General features: G+C 43.1%; 1 protein-coding gene across 2 annotated transcripts; it reads right to left on the bottom strand.

Annotated features, from left to right (window-relative positions):
• Window position 1: 1 nt before the first annotated feature.
• On the bottom strand, window positions 2–26271 carry vps11 (VPS11 core subunit of CORVET and HOPS complexes). Of its 2 annotated transcripts, XM_020485737.2 has the most exons (17): window positions 26166–26271; window positions 25623–25778; window positions 25063–25211; window positions 24812–24947; window positions 24541–24704; window positions 24049–24296; window positions 23564–23765; window positions 23238–23389; window positions 21799–21985; window positions 16738–16881; window positions 16133–16336; window positions 15688–15849; window positions 15311–15444; window positions 14449–14651; window positions 12630–12801; window positions 3826–4048; window positions 2–1825 (listed from the first exon to the last, which is right to left on the bottom strand). In XM_020485737.2, the coding sequence occupies exons 2-17, from the start codon at window positions 25762–25764 to the stop codon at window positions 1658–1660; spliced, it is 2790 nt and encodes a 929-aa protein (XP_020341326.1). In that variant the 5' UTR covers window positions 25765–25778; window positions 26166–26271; the 3' UTR covers window positions 2–1657. The 2 variants fall into 2 exon arrangements, with proteins under 2 accessions (XP_020341326.1, XP_031682643.1); XM_031826783.1 differs by lacking the exon at window positions 26166–26271 and having other exon boundaries at window positions 25623–25814.
• Window positions 26272–26305: the final 34 nt, after the last annotated feature.

The raw sequence follows: 26305 nt of genomic DNA, 5'->3' as shown, positions 1-26305 counted from the left end.
CTTGAATATCTGTGCACATTTATTTAGATAAGCACAAACATTTTTTAAACAAGATAATTTATGTGACACATTTCAAGTATGCTAATGCATATAACTAGAATTCTAAGCATATGACATGTAGCTAGTTCATTCATTATTCAGGTAATGTGCAGGTCAAATCTATATACAACATTAGTGGATTGATACAAAGACATTGCAGAATCACTGGTTGATACCACACTATCTAGGCAAAAGGTTTCACCAGCCACAACATGCACATTTCTGGCAGTCACCTTGAAGAGAAGTGTATTAAAGACATTAATGATGTTTGGGGTTAGCCAAATTCAGACTTTAAAAAGTGAAGTGTGAGATGGACTACATTTATATAAGTAAGGGATAATTAACGAGGGGCTATGCGTTCTATGGAAGATAATGAACGACATGTAAGGTGTGTTCCACTATGCCCTAGCTGACCGTCCATGAAGTTGCAATATTTTACAGAGGATGCATAGAGCCCGGAGTTGATTATCCATTTTAAACCATGGCTATAATTTAACATAGTTTCCACTAGAAATGTGTTGGTAGAAATGTGTTCAACATCCACTGAAGTACCTAGTAAGTTTACTAGATAGCCACAGTAGTTTATATGGTAACCAAACAGACACGTGTTAGTTTAGCTAACCAAACCATCAGTCCTAGCTTGCTATTATGAACATCAAATTCAACAATGTTTTCAATTCAACTTTTGGTTTCAAAACCAGCTCAAACAAAACATGTAAGCAGGAACTATAGCAATTTAATTTTACATGCTGATATACCGTGCTTCATAGGGAAATAATGCACGCTTGAGAATGCCCTTCAAGCCAATCAGAAACGAGTATTCAACAAGGCCATGGTATAAAATCCAAATATGAGATGGCATGACACATCCCATATGGAAAAAATACATGCACACAGCATTTCAAGAAGGCACAACAAGGAATAAAATGCATCTATCTGTACACTCCCAGTATCAATAAGCCACATTTCAAGAGATAGTCTTCTTTTAAAAAATACCAATTCTAACAAGAGTGCTCAAAGACATTACACAATGCACATAAATCAAGTGCATAAAAACAAAATCCACCCAACCGCCCTTCATTCTGAACCTCTGTGCTTGGACCAGGGTTGTTTATTAGGTGCCAAATTGAAGAAACAGCAACTACCTGTACAATAAGTAATGCTCATATTCATTGCACGTTGCAAAAAACGTTTTCCGTTAATTTCACCTAATAAACCCAACCCAGATGCATAGACGTGTTAAGTAACATGCATCAGAAACAGAAACTATCAACACATCTCTTACTGGTGTTGCGACAGGAGCATGACTGATTCATCTTGACTAAATATTGTGGCATCGTGTACTACAGAACAAAGCACGATGGGTCAGGGACCCCATTGCAGCTGGGTATAGTAGTTTATTCTTAGCTTGAGCAGCAGACAGCAAAACACGGAACCTAAGGGCTTTTCACACAATGGAGTTGAACCAAGCCGAGCGACACAAACCAACTGTGCTAAAAAGGACAATCTGAAAATAAAATATCAGAGCCAGCCCAGCTTGGTTTGGGTCAGCATGATAGTGTGAAAAGGGTAATAGGGTACAGTTGCAAGCTGTTGTATCCATTGTGCCCTGTGGCCCTCAAGTGTTCCTCTTGGTGTGGATGAGTAGGTCCCTCTGCAGGTCTGCCTCCAGGCTTCCCACCCCCACCTTGCTGCCCGGCGGGTCGGTGACCAGGGTTAGCTTGTTGAACACCCCACGGCCAAAGTAGTCCGCCACCACGGAGAAACCATCATTGGAGCACCGCAGCTGAAATGCATAGAAATAAGTGAGCCAGGATAAAGAAATGATAGCGTACACATCAGTTCTGAAGAAAAAAAAATTAGTGTTAAATTTACTTTCCTCTTATAGTAGTGAACTTTATATTGATCTTTGGACTTGATAGATTAAGTGTTGCACTATTACTACATTTTATTGAATGAGTATTGACTACTACAGTATATAAAACTTTGTTGTAGTTTCAAGTCATGTGCCAATAAAACATACTTTAACACAAAAGAGGGAGCGAAAGAGAACAAGAAAAGGCAAGCAAAGAGGGTATTTTCACTTTAGTCACCCCCCTCAGCAGTTACCACAAAATATCAAATCAAATGTGATTAGTCACATGCGCCGAATAAAACAGGTGTAGACCTTACATTGAAATGCATACTTACGAGTCCCTAACCAACAATGCAGTTTAAACAAATACAGATAACAAAAATAAAAGTAACAAGTAATTAAAGAGCAGAAGTAAATTTACAATAGAGAGACTATATACAGGGGGTTACCGGTACAGAGTACTGGTATGTGCGGGGGCACCAGTTAGTTGAGGTAGAATGTACATGTAGAGTTATTACAGTGACTATGCATAGATGATAACAGAGAGTAGTAGCGGTATAAAAGAGGGGGGGGGGGGGATGCAAATAGTCTGGGTAGCCATTTGATTAGATGTTCAGGAGTCTTATTGCTTGGGGGTAGAAGCTGTTTAGAAGCCTCTTGGACCTAGACTTGGTGCTCCTGTACCGTTTGCCGTGTGGTAGAAGAGAGAACAGTCTATGACTAGGGTGGCTGGAGTCTGACAATTTTTATAGACTTTCTCTGATACCGCCTGGTATAGAGGTCCTAGATGGCAGGAAGCTTGGCCCCAGTGATGTACTGGGCTGTTAGAAACTACCCTCTGTAGTGCTTTGCGGTCAGAGGCCGAGCAGTTGCCATATCAGGCAGTGATGCAACCATGGTGCAGCTGTAGACCCTTTTGAGGATCTGAGGACCCATGCCAAATCTTTTCAGTCTCCTGAGAGGGAATAGGATTTGTCGTGCCCTCTTCACGACTGTCTTGGTGTGCTTGGCCCATGTTAGTTTGTTGGTGATGTGGACACCAATGAACTTGAAGCTCTCAACCTACTCCACTGCAACCTCGTCGATGAGAATGGATGTGCTCGGTCCGCCTTTTCCTGTTGTCCACAATCATCTCCATTGTCTTGATCACGTTGAGGGAGAGGTTGTTGTCCTGGCACCACCCGACCAGGTCTCTGGCCTCCTACCAATAGGCTGTCTCGTCGTTGATCAGTCCTACCACTGTTGTGTCATCAGCAAACTTAATGATGGTGTTGGAGTTGTGCCTGGCCGTGCAGTCATGAGTGAATAGGGAGTACAGGAGGGGACTGAGCGCGCACCCCTGAGGGGCCCCTGTTTTGAGGATCAGCATGGTGGATGTGTTGTTACCTACCCTTACTACCTGGGGGCAGCCCATCAGGAAGTCTAGGATCCAGTTGCAGAGGGAGGTGTTTAGTCCCAGGGTCCTTAACTTATTGATGAGTGTCGCAAGCAATTCATGGCTACAGACGTGAGTGCTACAGGTCGGTAGTCATTTAGGCAGGTTACCTTAGTGTTCTTGGGCACAGGCACTATGGTGGTCTGCTTAAAACATGTACTGGTACTACAGACTCAGACAAGGAGAGGTTGAACATGTCAGTGAAGACACTTGCCAGTTAGTCAGTGCATGTTCGCAGTATACGTCCTGGTAATCCATCTGGTCCTGCAGCCTTGTGAATGTTGACCTGTTTAAAGGCCTTACTCACATCGGCTGCGGAGAGAGTGATCACGCAGTCTTCCCGGAACAGCTGGTGCTCTCATGCCTGTTTCAGTGTTATTTGCCTCTAAGTGAGCATAGAAGAAGTTTAGCTCATCTGATAGGCTCGTGTCACTGGGCAGCTCAACAAACACACAAAGATGAAAGTGGAGTGACTAGGGCTGTCAGTGTGTGTCACCTGTCTGGTGAAGTGGTCGTGCAGGTCTCGTTTCTGGTCCTGGGCCCGCAGCATGTCCATGACCTTCCGGTTTTCCGGTGTGCAGGTGGGACACTCGGCCTCACTCTCGGCGTAGCTCTCAAAGCAGTGCTGGTGGAAGGAGTGACTGCACAGGAAGTGAACAGAGGGCAGCTCGAGGGGGCTGTTGCACATGCTGCACTTGGTCTTCTGGAAAATCTTTGCGCTGTGAGAGAGAAAAAAGAAAAATCAGTACAGTTTCATGTAATGGTCTTCATGAGTTCAAATCAAGCATTCAAAATACAGCAGGGCTTGACATTAACTTTAGCCATTTGTTCTTTGGAAAAGTAGGACACATTTTTTACTTGTCAGAAAGCTCAAGTCACTTGTTCCCCCCCAAAAAAGGTCTGTAAGACCATGGGCCAAAAAGGTGACAAAATTGTGTTGTATGATGCAAGGAACCACTTCACAAAATTAAAATAATTATTAAATCACTGGTATTGACAATAGAAAGCTGCTGGTCTCTGATCCCATGTATTATATCACCTGCCGGTGTGGCCTTGAGCAAGGCACTGAACCCTCCATGAAGTAAAATACTGCACTGATAGGCTACTATATATAACCCTCCATCTGAAGCGCTACTGGGTGTGCAGGACTTTGATCCAACCCTGCTCAAACATACCCGAGTCAGCTTATCAAGGTCCTGTTGAGCAGCTGATTTTTTTGTACAATCTGGTGTGTTAGAGCAGGGCTGGAGCAAAATCCTGCACATCCGGCCAATAATCCATCCGGCCAACAATCCACCTCGCAACATTACAATTATAACCAAATACTGTTTGTCTTTATAAAGTAATTCCCTCATTTAATGAACCAGGGATCAAATGGCTAAGGTGGGCGACTTCAAAGCAAAGTAGCTAACTAAGACAAGTTAATCTATACTGAACAAAAATATGAATGCAACATGTAGTGTTAGTCCCATGTTTCATGAACTGAAGTAAAAGATCACAGACATTTTCCATATGCACAAAAAGCTTATTTCTCTCAAATAGTGCACAAATTTGTTTACATCCCTGTTAGTTAGCATTTCTCCTTTGCCAAGATAATCCATCCACCTGACAGGTGTGGTATATCAAGAAGCTGACTGAACAGTATGATCAATACTCAGGTGCGGCTTGTGCTGGGGACAATACAATACCACTCTAAAATGAGTAGTTGTCACACAACACAATGCCACAGATGTCTCAAGTTGAGGGAGTGTGCAATTGGCATGTTGACTGCAGAAAAGTCCACCAGAGCTGTTGCCAGAGATTTTAATGTTCATTTCTTTACCATAAGCTGCCTCCATCGTTTTATCAAATATGTCAGTACATCCAACCGGACTCACAACCACAGTTTCTTTTAGGTACTTTTTACCCCTTTTTCTCCCCAATTTCGGGATATGAAATTAGCTAGCTTAACCCGGAAGCCAGCTACACCAATGTGTCGGAGGAAACACTGTCCAACTGGCGACCGAAGTCAGCTTGCAGGCGCCTGGCCCGCAGCAAGGAGTCGCTACAGCACGACGGGACAAGGAAATCCCGGCCGGCCAAACCTTCCCTTAACCCAGACGACGCTGGGCAAAATTGGTCTCCCGGTCACGGCCGGCTGTGATACAGCCTGGGATTGAACCTGGGGCTGTAGTGACGCCTCAAGCTGCCTTACACTTTGAACACACAGACAGTGTCACTGCGCAAAATAGTACGCATCGTCATCTGGATATGTATGCAACAAAAGTTCAACATTCAATTTGAGATTTACAATGCAATCTGATACACATCAAATCAGTTTTCTTGATCTTCTGATCTTGTGTGAAAATAATGTTCCATACACTAATCTTTACAGGAAACCTACCGATCGTAACAGTTTGTCGAGGGCTGACAGTTGTCACCCACTTCCCTTGAAAAATAGTTTGCCTTACAGCCAATTCTGTCAAATCAAAAGAATTTGCAAAAAACAAAAACAAAGCTGAGACGCAAAGAAAATTCAAGGAGAGGGGGTACAAAAATTCAGATTAATACTGCCATTGAGAAACCTCAAAACAAAACATGACCTTTTTCAAGGTCAGTCTCGTAATAATAAGTATTCTTGCGTTCTAACTACCCGCTATTCTAAGTGCTCTGAACAAATTAAGGGAATTGTTCAAACACTGGCACATTCTTAAATCCGATGATAGTCTCGGTAATGTGTTTTCTGACCTTCCCTTGGTCGTATTCTCACAGGGCAGAAATCTCAGAGACCAATTGGTACACTGATTTACCACCACAAGATATCCCTGCACAACGTGTATTTGCACCCCTACTGGATGGAAACTACAAGTGTAATGGCTGTGCTCAATGCAATGGCACTTACAAATGAAGATCCTTCAAACACCCCCAAACAGGGAAACAGATCCCAATCAAAGGTGTTATTACGTTCTCCACAAGGCAGTTATTTATCTTATAACTTGTGGTAAAAATTATGTGGGTAAAACAAAGCGCAAATTAAAAGTACGTATCTCAGAGCATCGTATCCCACCATTAGGTGCAAAAACTCGACTTACCCAGTTACGACCCACTTTTTTGAAGCAAACCACTCGATATCGTCTCTGCGTTATATTGGCATCGAACATGTCACCCTCCCTAGGAGAGGGGGTGACCTCGATAACTTATTGTTAAAACGTTAATTTGTTCATTTAAAGACCCTTGCTCCCTTCGGTCTCAACGTTGACTTTGATCTGAAGCCATTCATGTGATTATCAAATCAAATTTTATTTGTCACATACACATGGTTAGCAGATGTTAATGCGAGTGTAGCGAAATGCTTGTGCTTCTAGTTCCGACAATGCAGTAATAACGAACAAGTAATCTAACTAACAATTCCAAAAAATACACAGTGTAAGGGGATAAAGAATATGTACATAAGGATATATGAATGAGTGATGGTACAGAGCAGCATAGGCAAGATACAGTAGGTGATATCGAGTACAGTATATACATATGAGATGAGTATGTAAACCAAGTGGCATAGTTAAAGTGGCTAGTGATACATGTATTACATAAGGATGCAGTCGATGATATAGAGTACAGTATCTACGTATGCATATGAGATGAATAATGTAGGGTAAGTAACATTATATAAGGTAGCATTGTTTAAAGTGGCTAGTGATATATTTACATCATTTCCCATCAATTCCCATTATTAAAGTGGCTGGAGTAGAGTCAGTGTCATTGACAGTGTGTTGGCAGTAGCCACTCAATGTTAGTGAAGACTGTTTAACAGTCTGATGGCCTTGAGATAGAAGCTGTTTTTCAGTCTCTCGGTCCCAGCTTTGATGCACCTGTACTGACCTCGCCTTCTGGATGACAGCGGGGTGAACAGGCAGTGGCTCGGGTGGTTGATGTCCTTGATGATCTTTATGGCCTTCCTGTAGCATCGGGTGGTGTAGGTGTCCTGGAGGGCAGGTAGTTTGCCCCCGGTGATGCGTTGTGCAGACCTCACTACCCTCTGGAGAGCCTTACGGTTGAGGGCGGTGCAGTTGCCATACCAGGCGGTGATACAGCCCGCCAGGATGCTCTCGATTGTGCATCTGTAGAAGTTTGTGAGTGCTTTTGGTGACAAGCCGAATTTCTTCAGCCTCCTGAGGTTGAAGAGGCGCTGCTGCGCCTTCCTCACGATGCTGTCTGTGTGAGTGGACCAATTCAGTTTGTCTGTGATGTGTATGCCAAGGAACTTAAAACCTGCTACCCTCTCCACTACTGTTCCATCGATGTGGATGGGGGGGGGGGTGTTCCCTCTGCTGTTTCCTGAAGTCCACAATCATCTCCTTAGTTTTGTTGACGTGGAGTGTGAGGTTATTTTCCTGACACCACACTCCGAGGGCCCTCACCTCCTCCCTGTAGGCCGTCTCGTCGTTGTTGGTAATCAAGCCTACCACTGTTGTGTCGTCCGCAAACTTGATGATTGAGTTGGAGGCGTGCGTGGCCACGCAGTCGTGGGTGAACAGGGAGTACAGGAGAGGGCTCAGAACGCACCCTTGTGGGGCCCCAGTGTTGAGGATCAGCGGGGAGGAGATGATGTTGCCTACCCTCACCACCTGGGGGCGGCCCGTCAGGAAGTCCAGTACCCAGTTGCACAGGGCGGGGTCGAGACCCAGGGTCTCGAGCTTGATGACGAGCTTGGAGGGCACTATGGTGTTGAATGCGGAGCTGTAGTCGATGAACAGCATTCTCACATAGGTATTCCTCTTGTCCAGATGGGTTAGGGCAGTGTGCAGTGTGGTTGAGATTGCATCGTCTGTGGACCTATTTGGGCGGTAAGCAAATTTGAGTGGGTCTAGGGTGTCAGGTAGGGTGGAGGTGATATGGTCCTTGACTCTCTCAAAGCACTTCATGATGACGGATGTGAGTGCTACGGGGCGGTAGTCGTTTAGCTCAGTTACCTTAGCTTTCTTGGGAACAGGAACAATGGTGGCCCTCTTGAAGCATGTGGGAACGGCAGACTGGTATAGGGATTGATTGAATATGTCCGTAGACACACCGGCCAGCTGGTCTGCGCATGCTCTGAGGGCGCGGCTGGGGATGCAGTCTGGGCCTGCAGCCTTGCGAGGGTTAACACGTTTGTAGCGGTATTTATTAGAGAGGGTAAAGAAAGATTTTGTTCGGGCGCCAGGCAGGTATTAACCATGCCGAAAGGAAAAGAGTAGAATAGAGAGAGTACCACTACCAGACACACACACATCAGCAGAAGAGACTGCCTAGAGTGTAGCCTGTTTACCAGATAGCCAGTGGAGAGAAAAGAGAATACACACCATATAAAACCCACATCACAACACAGGGGTAACCCAAACAAGAATACCTCATACAATACTACTAATACTAATAATGGCAGAGCAATTCAACAGCAACTTCATACAAGAACGAACCCAGTCATCAACATAGGATTTGCAATAATCTGTATTATTATTTTCTAGTGGATGAGTGCAGAGGGTATGAATGTGGGGGGTGTTCATCGACACAACAAAAGGCCTTAAAAATGTCCACAGTCTTCACGGCCACATGTCATTAGTACACCCCACCTCAATACAGTTCACATAATATACAACTTGCTAGCAACCTACTAAAATGTCCCTCCAAACACTTCTGGCAGGGAAATAATAGTCCAGCTCTAATGAACTTCAATGGGAAGTGCATTTGAAAAATAGAGTCTGTTGCAGGGTAAAGCACTGGAATGAGAGGGAAGAGAAAGAGAAAAAGATAATAGAGATCTTAGCTGTGGTCTTCAGGCGTGCAGGTGTACTGTCTGACTGTCCGATGGTTTGTTGGTTTGTATGGTAAAGCTTCGCAACAATGTTGCTACTAATCCATGCGATCCATAACGGGCGCGGTCCCAAACGAAAACAACCACGACCTAGAGCGATTACACCGATGATTGAGTTATATACTCTATAAACTACACACGCTGAAAACAAACAAAACTTCTGCAGCACAGCACACACAATCAAACTGTCGCGCCACCCAAGAGCCCCTCCCCAAAGAGCTGAACAAGCTCTCTTTATCTCCTCCTTCCTTACTGCTCATGCGCTCTTAAAGTGGCAGCGCACGGTGAAGGCTCCGAGCAGATTTCGCCACACGTTTAAATGCCTTACTCACTTCGGCTGCAGTGAAGGAGAGACCGCATGTTTTCGTTGCAGGCCGTGTCAGTGGCACTGTATTGTCCTCAAAGCGGGCAAAAAAGTTATTTAGTCTGCCTGGGAGCAAGACATCCTGGTCCGTGACTGGGCTGGTTTTCTTTTTGTAATCTGTGATTGACTGTAGACCCTGCCACATGCCTCTTGTGTCTGAGCCGTTGAATTGAGATTCTACTTTGTCTCTGTACTGGCGCTTAGCTTGTTTGATAGCCTTGCGGAGGGAATAGCTGCACTGTTTGTATTCAGTCATGTTACCAGACACCTTGCCCTGATTAAAAGCAGTGGTTCGCGCCTTCAGTTTCACACGAATGCTGCCATCAATCCACGGTTTCTGGTTAGGGAATGTTTTAATCGTTGCTATGGGAACGACATCTTCAACGCACGTTCTAATGAACTCGCACACCGAATCAGCGTATTCATCAATGTTGTTGTCTGACGCAATACGAAACATCTCCCAGTCCACGTGATGGAAGCAGTCTTGGAGTGTGGAGTCAGCTTGGTCAGACCTCAGCGTGGGAGGTTCTTGTTTTAGTTTCTGTCTGTAGGCAGGGATCAACAAAATGGAGTCGTGGTCAGCTTTTCCGAAAGGGGGGCGGGGCAGGGCCTTATATGCGTCGTGGAAGTTAGAGTAACAATGATCCAGGGTCTTTCTACCCCTGGTTGCGCAATCGATATGCTGATAAAATTTAGGGAGTCTTGTTTTCAGATTAGCCTTGTTAAAATCCCCAGCTACAATGAATGCAGCCTCCGGATAAATCGTTTCCAGTTTGCAGAGAGTTAAATAAAGTTCGTTCAGAGCCATCGATGTGTCTGCTTGGGGGGGGATATATACGGCTGTGATTATAATCGAAGAGAATTCTCTTGGTAGATAATGCGGTCTACATTTGATTGTGAGGAATTCTAAATCAGGTGAACAGAAGGATTTGAGTTCCTGTATGTTTCTTTCATCACACCATGTCACGTTGGTCATAAGGCATACGCCCCCGCCCCTCTTCTTACCAGAAAGATGTTTGTTTCTGTCGGCGCGATGCGTGGAGAAACCCGCTGGCTGCACCGCTTCGGATAGCGTCTCTCCAGTTAGCCATGTTTCCGTGAAGCAGAGAACGTTACAGTCTCTGATGTCCCTCTGGAATGATACCCTTGCTTGGATTTCATCAACCTTGTTGTCAAGAGACTGGACATTGGCAAGAAGAATGCTAGGGAGTGGTGCACGGTGTGCCCGTCTCCGGAGTCTGACCAGAAGACCGCTTCGTTTCCTTCTTTTTCTGAGTCGTTTTTTTGGGTCGCTGCATGTAATCCGCTCCGTTGCACTGGTTGTAAGGCAGAACACAGGATCCGCATCGCGAAAAACATATTCTTGGTCGTACTGATGGTGAGATGACGCTGATCTTATATTCAGTAGTTCTTCTCGGCTGTATGTAATGAAACCTAAGATGACCTGGGGTACTAGTGTAAGAAATAACATGTAAAAAAACAAAAAACTGCATAGGTTTCCTAGGAACGCGAAGCGAGGCGGCCATCTCTGTCGGGGCCGGAAGTCAATTATTGTGACTTTGCCATTGTAATTGTTTGTAGGCTGATGTAGTCTAAATTGATTCTATGATCGTATGCTATTCATTTGTTTTTTGTATGTTCTTTGCATGTCATTTTAATATTTGAGAATTAACCAATGATATTAGGCCATACTTGGCCATGATTAGACACCTCTGTGTGTGTCTTGACACTATATAAACGAGTCACCCTGCAGTGTTTGATTATACCCTGATGAAGACAGCTTGCCTGTCGAAAAGTTGGAAATACATTTTTTGCATCTGAGCTCTTAGAGTCTCCTTTATTTTCAACTTCTACCATTTCTGTCAAGCTGTCTATGCATACAGTTTGACGCATACGTTCGATAAACCCAAGCCTCTGCAATGCAATACTGCAAGAGATGTGAGATTTGGCAAACGCAGCGTTTCATTGGAAATGAATGTAATTCTGGTGTACAAAAATGCAATGACGCTGTCGGTGTGTTCTTAGCGTTAGACCGCTGTGCCACTTAGAATAGCCTAATTGGCTTTCCAAGAATATATATTTTTTTACATTGGCACAACTAAATGGCCCGCATTGAATAGAGAAGAATGCCATCTTTCCAACAATGTCAGAACACATTTTCAACAACCAATTTTGAGGGCTTGAGAGTTTTACAAATCGGAGTATGCAACATTGGTTTCATCAACTGTGCACCCGTAGCAACTGCGTGTCGGCCATTTGCAGTTTTACAATCGGAGTATGGAGCATTGGTTTCATCAACTGTGCACCCCTATCAACTGCGTATCGGTCATTTTCAGTTATACACGAGTACCGGTGGAAAGTTTTAGGACACCGGGACATGACAATTACATTAATATATGCAAATAGCTAAATAGTTAACTAGCGAAACAGCCAATTCAAAGCTTATTGTGTAGTTTGGCTGGTTATCTAGTTAGTCTGTTGTATACCAATATTTTACCTGCTGCTGCAATCTCCCTTTCTCTGGCAACGGCCCACACTCGCGCACACACAGGTGATACAAACACCATGACTTTTCCAGGGTTTTCTGTGTGACATAAAATGTGCTATAACTGGGCAAATAACTCACTAACTAGCAATGATCAACTCACGTTGGTCTAAAAAAAAATACTGCTCGTGCAGGTCAATGCTGGCCTACAATAATTCTACTCCGATGCACTCTGCAGAGATTGGGAGGACAGTACGCAACACATTGCATCCGGAGGACACTTTGATCCAATTGTGATTGGAGGAACCTAATTGTTTGTCATTGTGATTGGAGTGTCTTTTTGTCCATTCAGACAACTTAAATCTATAATCTGCTTGTTAAAAAATGTTTTACATGCGCCAGGCAAGCGTTAATGTGGAGCCTTGTACAGTAACAATTTGCATCGAAGTGCAGCCACCAAACAAATTGAGATTGTGTTTCTTAGACACTTCTCACCCCTTATACATGTCAGATGAACTGGATGGATGGAACATGGAGGAAACTCCACTTGTGAACAAGACCCAGCTCTAGGGGATAGGTGTTGTTTTAGGACTGGACTTTGGTTAGGATGGTCCTGTCCCTCACCTGCTTCTGAGTTCCTGGATCTCGGCGCGGAGGTGGGCCGTCTCCTCGCGATACTGGCGGATCTTGCGCTCATCGTCCTCAATCTGCTGGCTCTCCCTCTGCAGCTTGTTGATCAGGTAGTCCTTGATGACCGACAGCGTGGCTGTGGAGTTGTGTGCCAGCGTCTGCACCACTGTGGACCAACATGTGCATAGACATGCGTGTACACACACAAACTTAGCAACAGTGCCCAATAAAATGATCCCACTCTGCTATAATAATGCGGCAAGTACTTTTCCTATGAGCATATACAGTACCTTCAGAAAGTATTTACACCCCCAAAGACTTGTTCTACATTTTGTTGTGTTACAGCCTAAATTCAAAATGGATTAAATATATTTTTGTTCATCATCCATCTACACACAATGACAAAGTGTAAACAAATTTGAGACATATTTGCTAATTTATTGAAAATTAAATACAGAAATATCTAATTTACATCAGTATTCTCACCCAAATCAATACATGTTAGAATCACCTTTGGCAACGATTACAGCCGTGAGTCTTTCTGGGTAAGTCTAAGAGCTTTGCACACCTGGATTGGGAACATTTGCCCATTACTCTTTTCAAAATTCCTCCAGGTCTATCAAATTGCTTGTTGATCATTGCTAGACAACCCTTTAAGTCTTGCCATAGATTTAAGTCAAAACTAACTCTGCCACTCAGGAACATTCACTGTCTTCTTGGTAAGAAACTTCAGTGTAGATTTGGTCTTGTGTTTTAGGTTATTGTCCTGCTGAAAGGTGATTTCATCTCGCAGTGTCTGGTAGAAAGCAGACTGAACCAGGTTTTCCTGTAGGATTTTGCCTGTGCTTAGTTCAATTCAGTTTTTTTTTTTATCCTGACAAACTCCCCAATCCTTAACAATTACAAGCATACCCATAACATGATGCCGCCACCACTGTGCTTGAAAATATGGAGTGTGGTACCCAGTTATGTGTTGTATTGGATTTTCCCAAATCACACTTTGTATTCAGGACCAAAAGTTTTTTGCAGTATTACTTTAGTGCCTTGTTGCAAACAGGATGCATGTTTTGGAATATTTTTATTCTGTACAGGATTCCTTCTTTCACTGTCAATTAGGTTAGTATTGTGGAGTAACTTAACAGAGGCTGGCTCAACAACATTGTTCTCCTTTGGAAAACCTCTCTGGTTAAATCTGTGTTTGAAATTCAGTGCTCAACTGAGGGACTTCACGGATAATTGTACGTGCAGGGTATAGAGTTGAGGTAGTCATTCAAAAATCTGGAAAAACACTTATTGCACACAGAGTGAGTCCATGCAACGTATGTGACTTAACAAAGGGGTTGAATACTTAGACTTAAGACACTTCAGCATTTCATTTGTAATGAATTTGTTCCCCCCCAAAAATGAACAATTCCATTTTTACATTAATTCAGGAATTGCATGTATGCAAAATCTAAATTGAACCCATTTTAAATTCAGGCTGTAACAACAAAATGTGGGAAAAGTCGAGGGGTGTGAATACTTTCTGAAGGCAATTCCGGGTTAAGGTTCACTTAACCTGGAAAGTTCATCATGGATGTGCGCATGTGACGTCAAAATAGAACGGAACACTCTAGCCAGTGAGACATTCAATGACAGGAAGTGGAGGAAAAAATACCACAAAGAAAGTTTGAGTTTTTTTTAAGTTGGTGAGGTCTGATATAATTCAGGCTGTGATTAGTAGGAAAATCTCTACAGAAAGCCCCAGAGTTTTCATCTATAGAGAAGGAGAGATAGAGAAAAACTGCAAATATAGCCACTGGCTCACGCTCACCCAATAGGGGAGGCATCAGGTTGTTCTGGTCGATGTGCTCCAGGACTTGGCTGATGTAGGCCTTGCAGTCCTCCTCTTTGCGGGCAAAGTATCCCAGCGCCTGCTCCCACAAGCATACTTCCTGGTCGCCGTAGCGCTTGCAGGCCTCCACCACTTTGCCATACTCCTCATTCTGCATGTGGTAGTGCATGATCTGCTGGTACCTAGAGAAAGAGGGACATCAGCAACTATATCAATCAAATTACATCATTGACAATATCAGTACACCAATAAAGTCCAAGAAGTCCAGTGGTGTAAAGTACTTATGTAAAAATACTTTAAAGTACCACTTAAGTAGTTTTTTGGGGTATCTGTACTTTACTATTTATATTTGACAGCTTTTACTTTACAATATTCCTATAGAAAATAACGTACTTTTTACACCATACATTTTCCCTGACACCCAAAATAACTTATTGCATTTTGAATGCTTAGTAGGACAGGAAAATTGTCCAGTTCACGCACTTATCAAGAGATCATCCCTACTGCCTCTGATCTGGCAGACTGATTAAACACACATGCTTGGTTTGTAAATTATGTTGGCGTGTACTGATAGCTATACATCTTGTTAGCTTAATATAAAGGAATTTGAAATTATTTATACTTGCACTTTTAATACTTAAGAATATTTTAGCAATTACATTTACTTTTGATACTTAAGTATATTTAAAACCAAATACCTTTACTCTAGCAGTATTTCACTTGGTGACTTTCACTTCAGTCATTTTCTATTGAACGAGTGTAGACTTCAGGGAGAAGCAGAAATATTGGAATTGGGATCATGTGTTTCAGACTGGAGAGGTTTAGAGACAGGAATACTCACAGTTTGCCCTTCTCATAGAGGTACAGGACCCCTTCTTTGAAGTTGTGCATCTGGCACAGGACGAGGGCCTTGTCAAATACGGTGTTGTCACTCCTCAGCAAGGACAGTGCTGCCCCCTGCAGGACCTTCTTCCTCTGCCAGACAAAATAGAAAGAGGACAGTCAGAAAGACCAGACAAAACCAAACATTTGATACTCCAGACAAAAAGGTAAGGTAAGGAAAGTTGTTTGTTCAGAAAATGTAATAACAAATCATTTAGGCTGCAGGTATGTCATCTAATATGAAACATTTGGTAAATGTATATCTACGTGAGTTTAGGTTGTTTGAGTGAACACGTGGCAGTTTTCCATACAAATTATTGTCTGTGTTCCCATCACCTCAGAGTCTTGTTCATGTGCCCAGTCCTGCAGCCGTAGTTCTAGCAGTGTGTCATACACCCCCTGAGAGGAGAAGGGCTCCACCTCAATCATGTGCTCCAGGAAGGCCCTTAGCTCCCGCGGGTTATTAGCAAACACAGAGATGAACTCCTCTGAATTTGCCTGGGAGATAAAGTTAAGTACAGTGAGTGCTGGTACTATTACCACCATTATTATCCATGATACATGCATTTTATCATCATTGTATCATCATTACCATTAGAAGTAGTACCATCCTTATCAATATAAGCTGTATTACTTACACATAATTGATAAAGCCACTTTAATTAGAGAAAGGATCTCAAGTCCAAAGTGCTAATGCTGCTAGACTAGTAACGCTAGGACTAATGTGCTCAGATGTCCGGGAGGTGAGGCCGCCTGTTAAGGTTAACCGCTAACGGCTAACCTTCTTGGCCACCGCCGGGCCTCTGTCCAGGCTGTCTCTTTCCATGGCATCCCGGCTGGGCTGGTAGTCGGTACACAGGCCCTTGAGAAGCAGTGTGGTGCCGTCGGGGACGTGGTGCATCAGGGTCTTGCCGTAGCGTTTCATGTTGCTCTCTGCCTGGTCGAAAGGAAGTCGTCCAATGTAACGCAAAGCCTCCTGGTAGTTCTGTATGGAACATAGAGGGAAACAAAGGGGTTTGAATTTCAGTAAAGGCTCGTTCGAATCAGGTAGACTTTACCCAAGGGTATTAGAGGTTCTTTGTCCAATTATAATCATCAATTGTAAAATGTGTTTATTACCTCAATGTGATAAATATTTAAACTATCCTTAAATGTAGATTTTGACTCAGTAATCTAAACACAGTCAAATGACATTGCTGCGCATTTCAACATTGTCCAACAGCCTGAAACGGACTCAAAGCTCTTCTATCTTATTTTATCAGGGACAAAATTAAGAGATCTGGCAGTTAGGCCACGTAAGCAGGGGGGGCCCGGTGTCCATTTATCTAGCTCAGACGGCTCATCTTAACACTACTACATCCACTATTACTTTCTAGTCTCTTTCACCTTCAGGTCCTCAAGCTGGATCTTCAGGTACCACTTGTGGTGCTGGTGCCTCTCGGCCAGGAAGACTGCGTGACTGTGGTAGCCTGCCTGGCGCAGCACCTTGATTGCAATCTCCACGTCGAAGTGGACCTCGCTCTCGCTGCTCTGAAGGGGGTTGAACGGGAAAGGAGATTTCAGAGCGTTAAGACCTTCTGTGCATGATGTCATACATACAGTATCTGTCCATTCCTTGTCCATATCCAAACACAGCAATAGGTTTTCGATCATCATTTTCTAATCCAAAATAGTATTCTGAAACCCTGGAATCCTTCTCAGGTCAATGATTATGATCCTGGAAAGCTACTCGGTGTGTATGCTTTTGTTCCAGGCCATCACTAAAACATCTGCTTCGACTACTCCCAGACTTAAGTCTGGACTAGAGATCGACATATTAATTGGCATGGCAATCCACGAGGAGATTGCGTGGCAGGCTGACCACCTGTTACGCGAAAGCAGCATCAAAAGGACCTTGTGGCTGCAAGAAGGCAAGGTAAGTTGCTAGCTAGCATGAAACTTTTTTTTGGTTTTAAACAATCTTCACATAATCACTAGTTAACAACAAATGGTTGATTATATTACTAGGTTAACTAGCTTGTCCTGCATAGCATATAATCAATGCGGTGCCTGTTAATTTCTCATCGAATCACAGCCTACTTCAATTTCGCCAAACGGGTGATGATTTAACAAAAGCGCAGTCAGGAAAAAAAGCACAATCGTTGCACAAATGTACCTAACCATAAACATCAATGCCTTTCTTAAAATCAATACACAGAACTATATATATTTTTTTTTTAAACTGCATATTTAGTTAAGATATTAATGTTAGCAGGCAATATTAACTAGGGAAATTGTGTCACTTCTCTTGCGTTCAGTGCAAGCAGAGACAGGATATATGCAGCAGTTTGGGCCGCTAAATCTGTGAAGACCATTTCTTCCTAACAAAGACATTCATTTGCCAGAATTTTACATAATTATGACATAAACATTGAAGGTAGTGCAATGTAACAGCAATATTAAACTTGGGGTTGCCATCCATTAGATAAAATAGGTAACGTTTCTGTATTTAACTGAAAGAATAAACCTTTTGTTTTCGAAAATTATAGTTTCCGGAATTTACCATATTAATGACCAAAGGCTCGCATTTCTGTGTGATAAAGCTGTGACTGAGCAGTGGTAGGCAGCAGGCTCGTAAGCATTCATTCAAACAGCACTTTCCTGTGTTTGCCAGCAGCTCTTAGCAATGCTTGATGCAATGCGCTGTTCATGATTTCAAGCCTATCGACTCCCGAGATTAGGCTGGCAAAACTAAAGTGCCTATAAGAACATCCATTAGTCAAATGGTAGTCCGACCAATCAAAATTGCAAGCTTCAAGACTGCTTCGATCACGTGGACTGGGATATGTTCCGCATTGCGGCGAACAACATTGACGAATACGCTGAGTCGGTGAGCGGGTTTATTAGCAAGTGCATCGGCGATGTCGTACCGACAGCGTCTATTAAAACATTCCCAAACCAGAAACTGTGGATTGATGGCAGCATTTGCGCAAAACTGAAAGCGCAAACCACTGCTTTTAAATCAGGGCAAGGTGACCGGAAACATGACCGAATACAAACAGTGCAGCTATTCCCTCCGCAAGGCAATCAAACAAGCTAAGCGTCAGTATAGAGACAAAGTAGAGTCACAATTCAACAGCTCAGACACGAGAGGTATGTGGCAGGGTCTACAGTCTTGCTCCCAGACGTCTAGTCTTGGACCAGGACGTCTTGCTCCCAGACAGACTAAACAACTTCTTTGCTCGCTTTGAGGACAATACAGTGCCACTAAAACAGCCCGTATATTTCAGCTTATATTTCTTTCATCACATTCCCAGTGGGTTAGAAGTTTACATACACTCAATTAGTATTTGGTAGCATTGCCTTTAAATTGTTTAACTTGGGTCAAACGTTTCAGGTAGCCTTCCACAAGCTTCCCACAATAAGTTGGGTGAATTTTGGCCCACTCCTCCTGACAGAGCTGGTGTAACTGAGTCAGGTTGGTAGGCCCCCTTGCTTGCACACGCCTTTTCAGTTCTACCCACAAAATTTATTTAGGATTGAGATCAAATCAAAGTTTATTTGTCATGTGCGCCGAATATAACAGTGAAACGCTTACTTACAGGCTCTAACCTACAGTGCAAAAAAGGTATTAGGTGAACAATAGGTAAGAACTAAAAAACAACAGTAAAAAGACAGTGAAAAATAACAGTAGCGAGGCTATAACAGTAGCGAGGCTACATACAGGCACCGGTTAGTCGGGCTGATTGAGGTAGTATGTACATGTAGATATGGTTAAAGTGACGATGCATACATGATAAACAGAGAGTAACGGTAGCGTAAAAGAGGGGTTGGAGGGTGGTGGGACAATGCAGAGAACCCGGTTAGCCAAACGTGTGGGGGTCACTGGTTGGTGGGGCCAATTGAGGTAGTATGTACATGAATGTATAGTTAAAGTGACTGTGCATATATGATAAACAGAGAGTGTGTCATTGGGCAGCTCGTGACTGTGCTTCCCTTTTGTAGTCTGTAATAGTTTGCAAGCCCTGCCACATAAGACGAGCGTCGGAGCCGGTGTAGTATGATTCAATCTTACCCTGTATTGACGCTTTGCCTGCTTGATGGTTTTTCCTCACAGGGCATAGCAGGATTTCTTGTAAGCTTCTGGGTTAGAGTACCGCACCTTAAAATTGGCAACTCTACCCTTTAGCTCAGTGAGAATGTTGCCTGTAATCCATGGCTTCTGGTTGGAGTATGTACGTACAGTCACTTTTGGGACGACGTCCTCGATGCACTTATTGATAAAGCCAGTGACTGATGTGGTGCACTCCTTAATTCCATTGGAAGAATCCCGGAACATGTTCCAGTCTGTGATAGCAAAACAGTCCCCTCTGGTTACACATTTTGGTGGAAATTAGATAAATCAGTTCTAAGTTTCCCTGCATTAAAGTCTCTGGCCACTAGAGGCGCCACCTCTGGGTGAGTGGTTTCCTGTTTGCTTATACAGCTGACTGAGTGCGGTTTTAGTGCCAGCATCGTCTGTGGTGGTAAATAAACAGCGATGATAACTCCCTAGGAAAGTAGTGTGGTCTGCTATTTATCACGAGATACTCTACCTCAGGCGAGCAAAATCTAAAGACTTCCTTAGATTTCGTGCACCAGCTGTTATTTACAAATATGCACAGACCGTCCCCCTCGTCCTCCAGACCCCCCCCCCCCCCCCCCCTCGTCCTGCTGTACTATGTTGCCGGTGCAGCATATATCCCGCTAGCTGAATATCCATTTAATACTTCCGCCACAATTCTGTGAAACACAAGATATTACAGTTGATGTCCCATTTTTAGGATATTCGTTATGGTCCAATGATTGCACGTTGGCGAGTAATATTGACATTAACTGCAGCTTTCCCACTCGCCTTCTGCAGATCCTTGCGAGGCATCCCGCTCTGTGTCCTCTGTACCGGCGTCTCTTCCTCTTGCAAATAACTGGGATGTTGGCCTTGTCGGGTGTTTGGAGAATGTCCTGTGCATCCTGCTTGTTGAAGATTTTTTTTGTCTAATCCGAGGTAAGTGATCGCTGTCCTGATATCCAGAAGCTCTTTTTTTGCCCTAAGATAAGGTTGCAGAAATATTATGTACAAAATAAGTTAAAAATAACGCGAACACATAATAGCACAATTAGTTGGGCGCCTGTAAAACTGCTGCCATTTCAGATCAAGGCTTATGATGGCCACTCCAATACCTTGACTTTGTTGTCCTTGAGCCATCTTGCCACAGCTTTGGAAGTATGCTTGGGGTCATTGTCCATTTGGAAGACCCATTTGCGACCAAGCTTTTAACTTCCTGACTGATCTCAAGATGTTGCTTCAATATAGCCTTATAATTTTCCTACCTCATTTTGTGAAGCGCACCAGTCCCTCCTGCAGCAAAGCACCCCAACAACATGATGCTGCCACCCCCGTGCTTCATGGTTGGGATGATGTTCTTCGGCTTGCAAGCATCCCCCTTTTTCCTCCAAACATAACAATGGTCATTATGGCCAAACAGTTCTATTTTTGTTTCATCAGACATTTCTACAAAAAGTACAATATTTTTCCCCATGTGCAGTTCCAAACCGTAGTCTGGCTGGTTTTGAAGCAGTGTCTTCTTCCTTGCTGAGCGGCCTTTCAGGTTATGTCAATATAGGACTCGTTCTTACTGTGGATATAGATACTTTTGTATCGGTTTCCTCCAGCATCGTCACAAGGTCCTTTGCTGTTGTTCTGGGATTGATTTTCACTTTTCGCACCAAAGTACATTAATCTCTAGGAGACAGAACACGTCTTCTTCCTGAGCTGTATGATGGCTACGTGGTCCCATGGTGTTTATACTTGCGTACTATTGTTTGTACAGATGGACATGGTACCTTCAGGCATTTGGAAATTGCTCCCAAGCATGAACCAGACTTGTGGAGGTCTACAATTTTTTTTCTGAGGTCTTGGCTGATTTCTTTTGATTTTCCCATGTCAAGCAAAGAGGCACTGAGTTTGAAGGTAGGCCTTGAAATACATCCAGTGTATGTAAACTTCTGACCCACTGGAATTGTGATACAGTGAATTATAAGTGAAATGATCTGTCAGTAAACAATTGTTGGAAAAATGACTTGTGTCATGCACAAAGTAGATGTCCTAACCGACTTGCCAAAACTATAATTGGTTAACAAGAAATGTATGGAGTGGTTGAAAAAGTAGTTTTAATGACTCTAACATAAGTGTATGTAAACTTCCGACTTCAACTGGAGATATATATATTTATAAAAATGGTCCAATTATTCAGTATCTGCTTTATTGGAGTCCTCCAATAATCGGTATCGCTAGTGAAAAATCATAGTCGGTCGACCTCTAAGTCAGAACCATGATTATCTGAACCCCCGGAATGAAAGCCTGCACACACAGTTAACTCCCCTGCACACACCGTTAACTAACCCTTGGCTTACAGTTTAAATGCTAACCTTGATGAACTCTTCAAGCTTAGAGCTGTCCTTGAGCTTGGTGTAGCAGTTGAGCAGCAGGGTGGTGTGGTCGGCATTGGCCAGCGACTGCCGGTGCAGGGCCTGGAGGTAGGCAGTCAGGTTGTGGATCCTCTGAGCATCCAGAAACTTCCGGATTACGTAAGAAGGCTCCAGCTTCCTGATTGTGCTGAGGGAGGAAGTGGAAAAAGGTTGCGTTTTCAATTTACTGTCTGCATTCAGTGTTTACTTCAGGCAGCCAGTCTGCTCCCATTGTTGGAGCACAAAACCCATTTTCTCTTTTAATTAAACACCGGTAGATTTTCCATTTCATTGTTTTTCTCTGATACCAACATGTTCGATTTAAAGCAATTGAGTTGGGAGAGCCCACCTTGCCTATACAACGGTAGTGGGAACACTGACCTCTCACAAATCCCCACCAAGAATCCAACTGACAATCTAAATGCTTAAGGATTAGCAAAAAAGCAACTTGTTGATCATGTTAACAGGACTTGATTGAATAAGACGAGGGTGGGTAGCTTTCAGTACATCCAAGTTCGTAAACATAGCTGTAAAGAAACCACTACTAAGGGATACCAATAAGAAGAGACTTGCTGGGCCAAGAAACACAAGCAATGGACATTAGACCAGTGGAAATCTGTCCTTTGGCCTGATGAGTCCAAATTTGAGATTTTTGGTTCCAAACACCTTGTCTTTGTGAGACGCAGAGTAGGTGAACGGATGATCTCTGCATGTGTGGTTCCTACCGTGAAGCATGAAGGAGATGGTGTGGGGGTGCTTTGCTGGTGACACAGTCAGTGATTTACTTAGAATTCAAGGCAAACTTAACCAGCATGGCTACCACAGCAATACGCCATCCCATCTGGTTTGCGCTTAGTGAGACTATCATATGTTTTTCAACAGGACAATGACCCAAAACACATCTCCAGGCTGTGTAAGGGGTATTTGACAGAGAAGTAGAGTGATGGAGTGCTGCATCAGATGACCTGGCCTCCACAATCACCCGACCTCAACCTAATTGAGATGGTTTGGGATGAGTTGGACCGCAGAGTGAAGGAAAAGCAGCCAACAAGTGCTCAGCATATGTGGGAACTCCTTCAAGACTGTTGGAAAAGCATTCCTCATGAAGCTGGTTGAAAGAATGCCAAGAGTGTGCAAAGCTGTCATCAAGGCAAAGGGTGCCTACTTTGAAGAATCTCAAATCTATTTGGATTTGTTTAACACTTTTTTGGTTACTACATAATTTCATATGTGTTATTTCATAGTTCGTAGAATAATAGTGAAGACATCAAATGTAGAAAATAGTAAAAATAAAGAAAAACCCTTGAATGTGTCCAAATTTTTTACTGGTACTGTATGTAGTATTATCTATGTATTATGAAGTTGAAGTTAGATACATCAACCCCTGGATGAGATCATACCGGATGTACTGTTGGATGGCTCCATCGTGGTCCCCCTTCACGTAGAGGTGGTCACCGTACTGCCTGAAAATCTCAGACAGCCCGTCACTGTCCAAGTGCTGGCTCTTAGCCAGGTTGATGGCCATCACAAACAGATTCTTCTTGAAGAGCATCTAAAGACAGATTGAAGCATTAAGTGCCTTGCTCAAGGGAACAATGGTAGTAAACAATACTTGGGATCTGAAACCTGTAGTTTCTAGTTTCCAGTTCAATCTGGTGCTGAGTTGAACATAATACATTGGAGGGGAAAATAAGGCATGATGTCAGTCAGCGTATTTTGGGCTAACCTCTAGCTTGGTCTGAGTGTCTTTCTCCTGCAGCACAAACATTTTTCCATCCCGAGTCAGGATGTAGAAGGAGCCCCATTCAGCCAGAACGTCAATGATGTCATCAAAGGAAGCGCTGTAGGCAATGAACTTGTTGTCCAGGTCGTAGATTGTCAAGATTTGTTTCTCCGAAGGAGATGTCTCTCTACTCCCAAATTCAGACCTGAGTAGACAACTTGTATACATCACCTAAAAATATGCATGTTTGGTTGAATCTTTAAGGAGTGTTCTTCACAACAACAAAAAATTACTGTTTTTTCTTTCTACTTAGTCAACATAAATTGATTTAGTATAAAATGACTTGCGTTTCATTTCAATAAAAAAAGGAAATGACACCTGGCTAACCTTTGACCTTTATAAGGACTCATACGGACCCTGGCCTTGAACCTAAGGGGACCCGTTCAATAGAAATGGCTGCTGTGCCACCCTCAGAGAGTTGTTCTTACTTGTTGGGAGACTTGGTGTCCCTGGTGAGCAGCAGGAGGTAGCCCCGGTGCCAGTGGGCCAGTAGCTTGTGCCCATCGAAAGCGAAACAGGGCCCCCGTTCATCAGGCTGGTAAAGGTACACACACTCATCCCCCGCAACAATAAACTGGGAGTCCTGGGAGGGGTCTGTGAGTGCAGAGCAACGCAGCGCACAGCCGTGGGTGTCCAGTTCCAGTTTAGGGTACTCCTTCACCGACAAAGTGTAGCACTAGTCATGGGGTGGAAACAACACCAAATGAAACAGAAGTTAGTTAGTGCTCATGCTCCAAGGGAAAAGTAGTATGGCGACAGGCATGGGGTCAATGCCATTTCAAATCTATCAATTCAAATCCTCCTTGAAAATATGACACTGTCAAATATTGAATTGTACATGAATAACCTGAATTGATCTTAAACTTGTTTCTATGGATTTCACTTATCAGAGTGACATTTGAAAAGCTCAAATGACTTACATGGACTTTTTCCAGAGTGGCAACAAATAAGTGAGTGACTTTGCTCTGCTGACGGAAAGCGAGGCCCGTGATTGGACAGGTGCCCTCATGCAGTGTCAGGGTTTTACTGTGCCTGTCCCGGGTTATGTCACCCTTTGTCAACACCACACTGCCATCTGTGAAGCCTGCAATGACATGGGTATTATCAATTTATAACAGGGAGCAAACACAAATGTCAAAACCAAATCTCAACTATAGGCGACATAGGTAGTACTGAAGAACTGCCACTTACCAATAGCCATAAAGTTTAGGTTCTCGTGTACACTGAGGCAGGACACCTCTGTTGGTTTGTTCCCAGGAATTGCAGGGAATATTCTGGTACACAGAGGATTCCCGCTGTCACGCTTGTCCGGATTCCATACCTTCACCTGGCAAACAGTAACACAGCTGGGTTTCTAGTAACAGTTCACAAACATCTACCAAGGAAACTAAAATACTGTTTTTTGATAGTCAGTATTAAATATATCCTACTAAATGTCTTACCAGGGGGTTAATTCCTTGCTCGTCCTGCCCAACCGTGACCAAAATGCTGTGTTGTTTGAGCTGGTACAGGTGGGTCACTCTCAGCTTGTAAGCCTGAAAGGAGGACAACTGCAGGGAGCGTGTCAAAAACCAGATCTGACCGTCCATATGTAATTTATTCTGGTTCAAGGAAGCATAATAATTTTTGATCGAGACAAATGGTAATTTGCATGGTTAGGGATAGAGGAGACAATTACAAAGGCAGGGCCATGTTCAAATACTCTTAAAATGTATATAAATTAGCCATAGGAATAAGAAGTGTAATGAATACAAGCAATGTAAATATGTACTCTTCTTAGTCGTATGACTAGCATGTATAGCAATAATAATTTCCTTACTTGCAGCTATCCAAAGAGCATAATTAGGGCATATAAACTCAATTTCATTAACGTTATTAGTTAACTTGCTTAAAATGGCAAGACTGCTTGAGAGGGATGTCTGGTTAGCAAGTACGTTAGCTAGAATTGACCAACTAAATTAACCATGCTATGTTAACATCATGGAAACCACCGAAAGGATATCTCCAAGAACGATGTGGCCCCGGCCCGAGTCACATGCAGATATGCCAACCGGGAGGACAAAGTTCTTCCCATTATCTCCAGCGTCCTTCACGGTCTCTTTATCAAAAAACACAAATCGTCTCCACTGTAAGAACGCAGCCATTTTCTTTGCACTGTCTGTATCCTCCGGGAAGAAATCATGTGATACACATCACAAGTCATGTGAGAGAAGGGGAGGAGGAAGAATAGAATTGTAAATTATATATATATTTTTTTATAAATGTCAATCAACACACGAAATGAATATGTTTATCAATCTAGGTGGCAAGCAATAAGGGTGAGGATCACAAAATAAAGTGGTTAACTGTTGATCATGTTCATTTTGAAATATCACCCATTCAATAGTGTTTTCCCCGCACTTATTTAGTTGATGTATTTGACAGGGTCAATGCACATCAATTAACATTTCTAGAAATGTGCCAGATTTAGCCCGTTTGCTAATTTTCATCTGTAGTCCCTGGGTTACATATTAAAAATACATGTAGTGTCACAAACATTACTTACATAAAGTAAAGCTAAGAACTCGCTCAAATCAAGAAAAACAGGTACCAGTAAGTAACAGATCAATCAATCAGTAATAAAAAATAAAAAAACATTAACTTCCACATTGTTTTGACTACAACAACTAGTACTCGACGACTCAA

Source organism: Oncorhynchus kisutch, linkage group LG6 (genome assembly GCF_002021735.2).
Source record: "Oncorhynchus kisutch isolate 150728-3 linkage group LG6, Okis_V2, whole genome shotgun sequence".
NCBI classification, from domain to species: Eukaryota; Metazoa; Chordata; class Actinopteri; order Salmoniformes; family Salmonidae; genus Oncorhynchus; species Oncorhynchus kisutch.
The sequence above is the reverse complement of the archived record's forward strand: the minus strand, read 5'-3'. Positions and strand labels throughout refer to the sequence as shown.

What these genes read in the sequence shown, in the direction of transcription:
- vps11 (XM_020485737.2), bottom strand. Translation starts at nt 25,764, where the DNA reads ATGGCTGCGTTCTTACAGTGGAGACGATTTGTGTTTTTTGATAAAGAG. An exon ending in CCACTCTGGAAAAAGTCCAT is followed by an intron (nt 24,297 to 24,540) that starts GTAAGTCATTTG and finishes CCCCATGACTAG; the next exon opens with TGCTACACTTTGTCGGTGAA. An exon ending in CTCTATGAGAAGGGCAAACT is followed by an intron (nt 14,652 to 15,310) that starts GTGAGTATTCCT and finishes CTCTTTCTCTAG; the next exon opens with GTACCAGCAGATCATGCACT.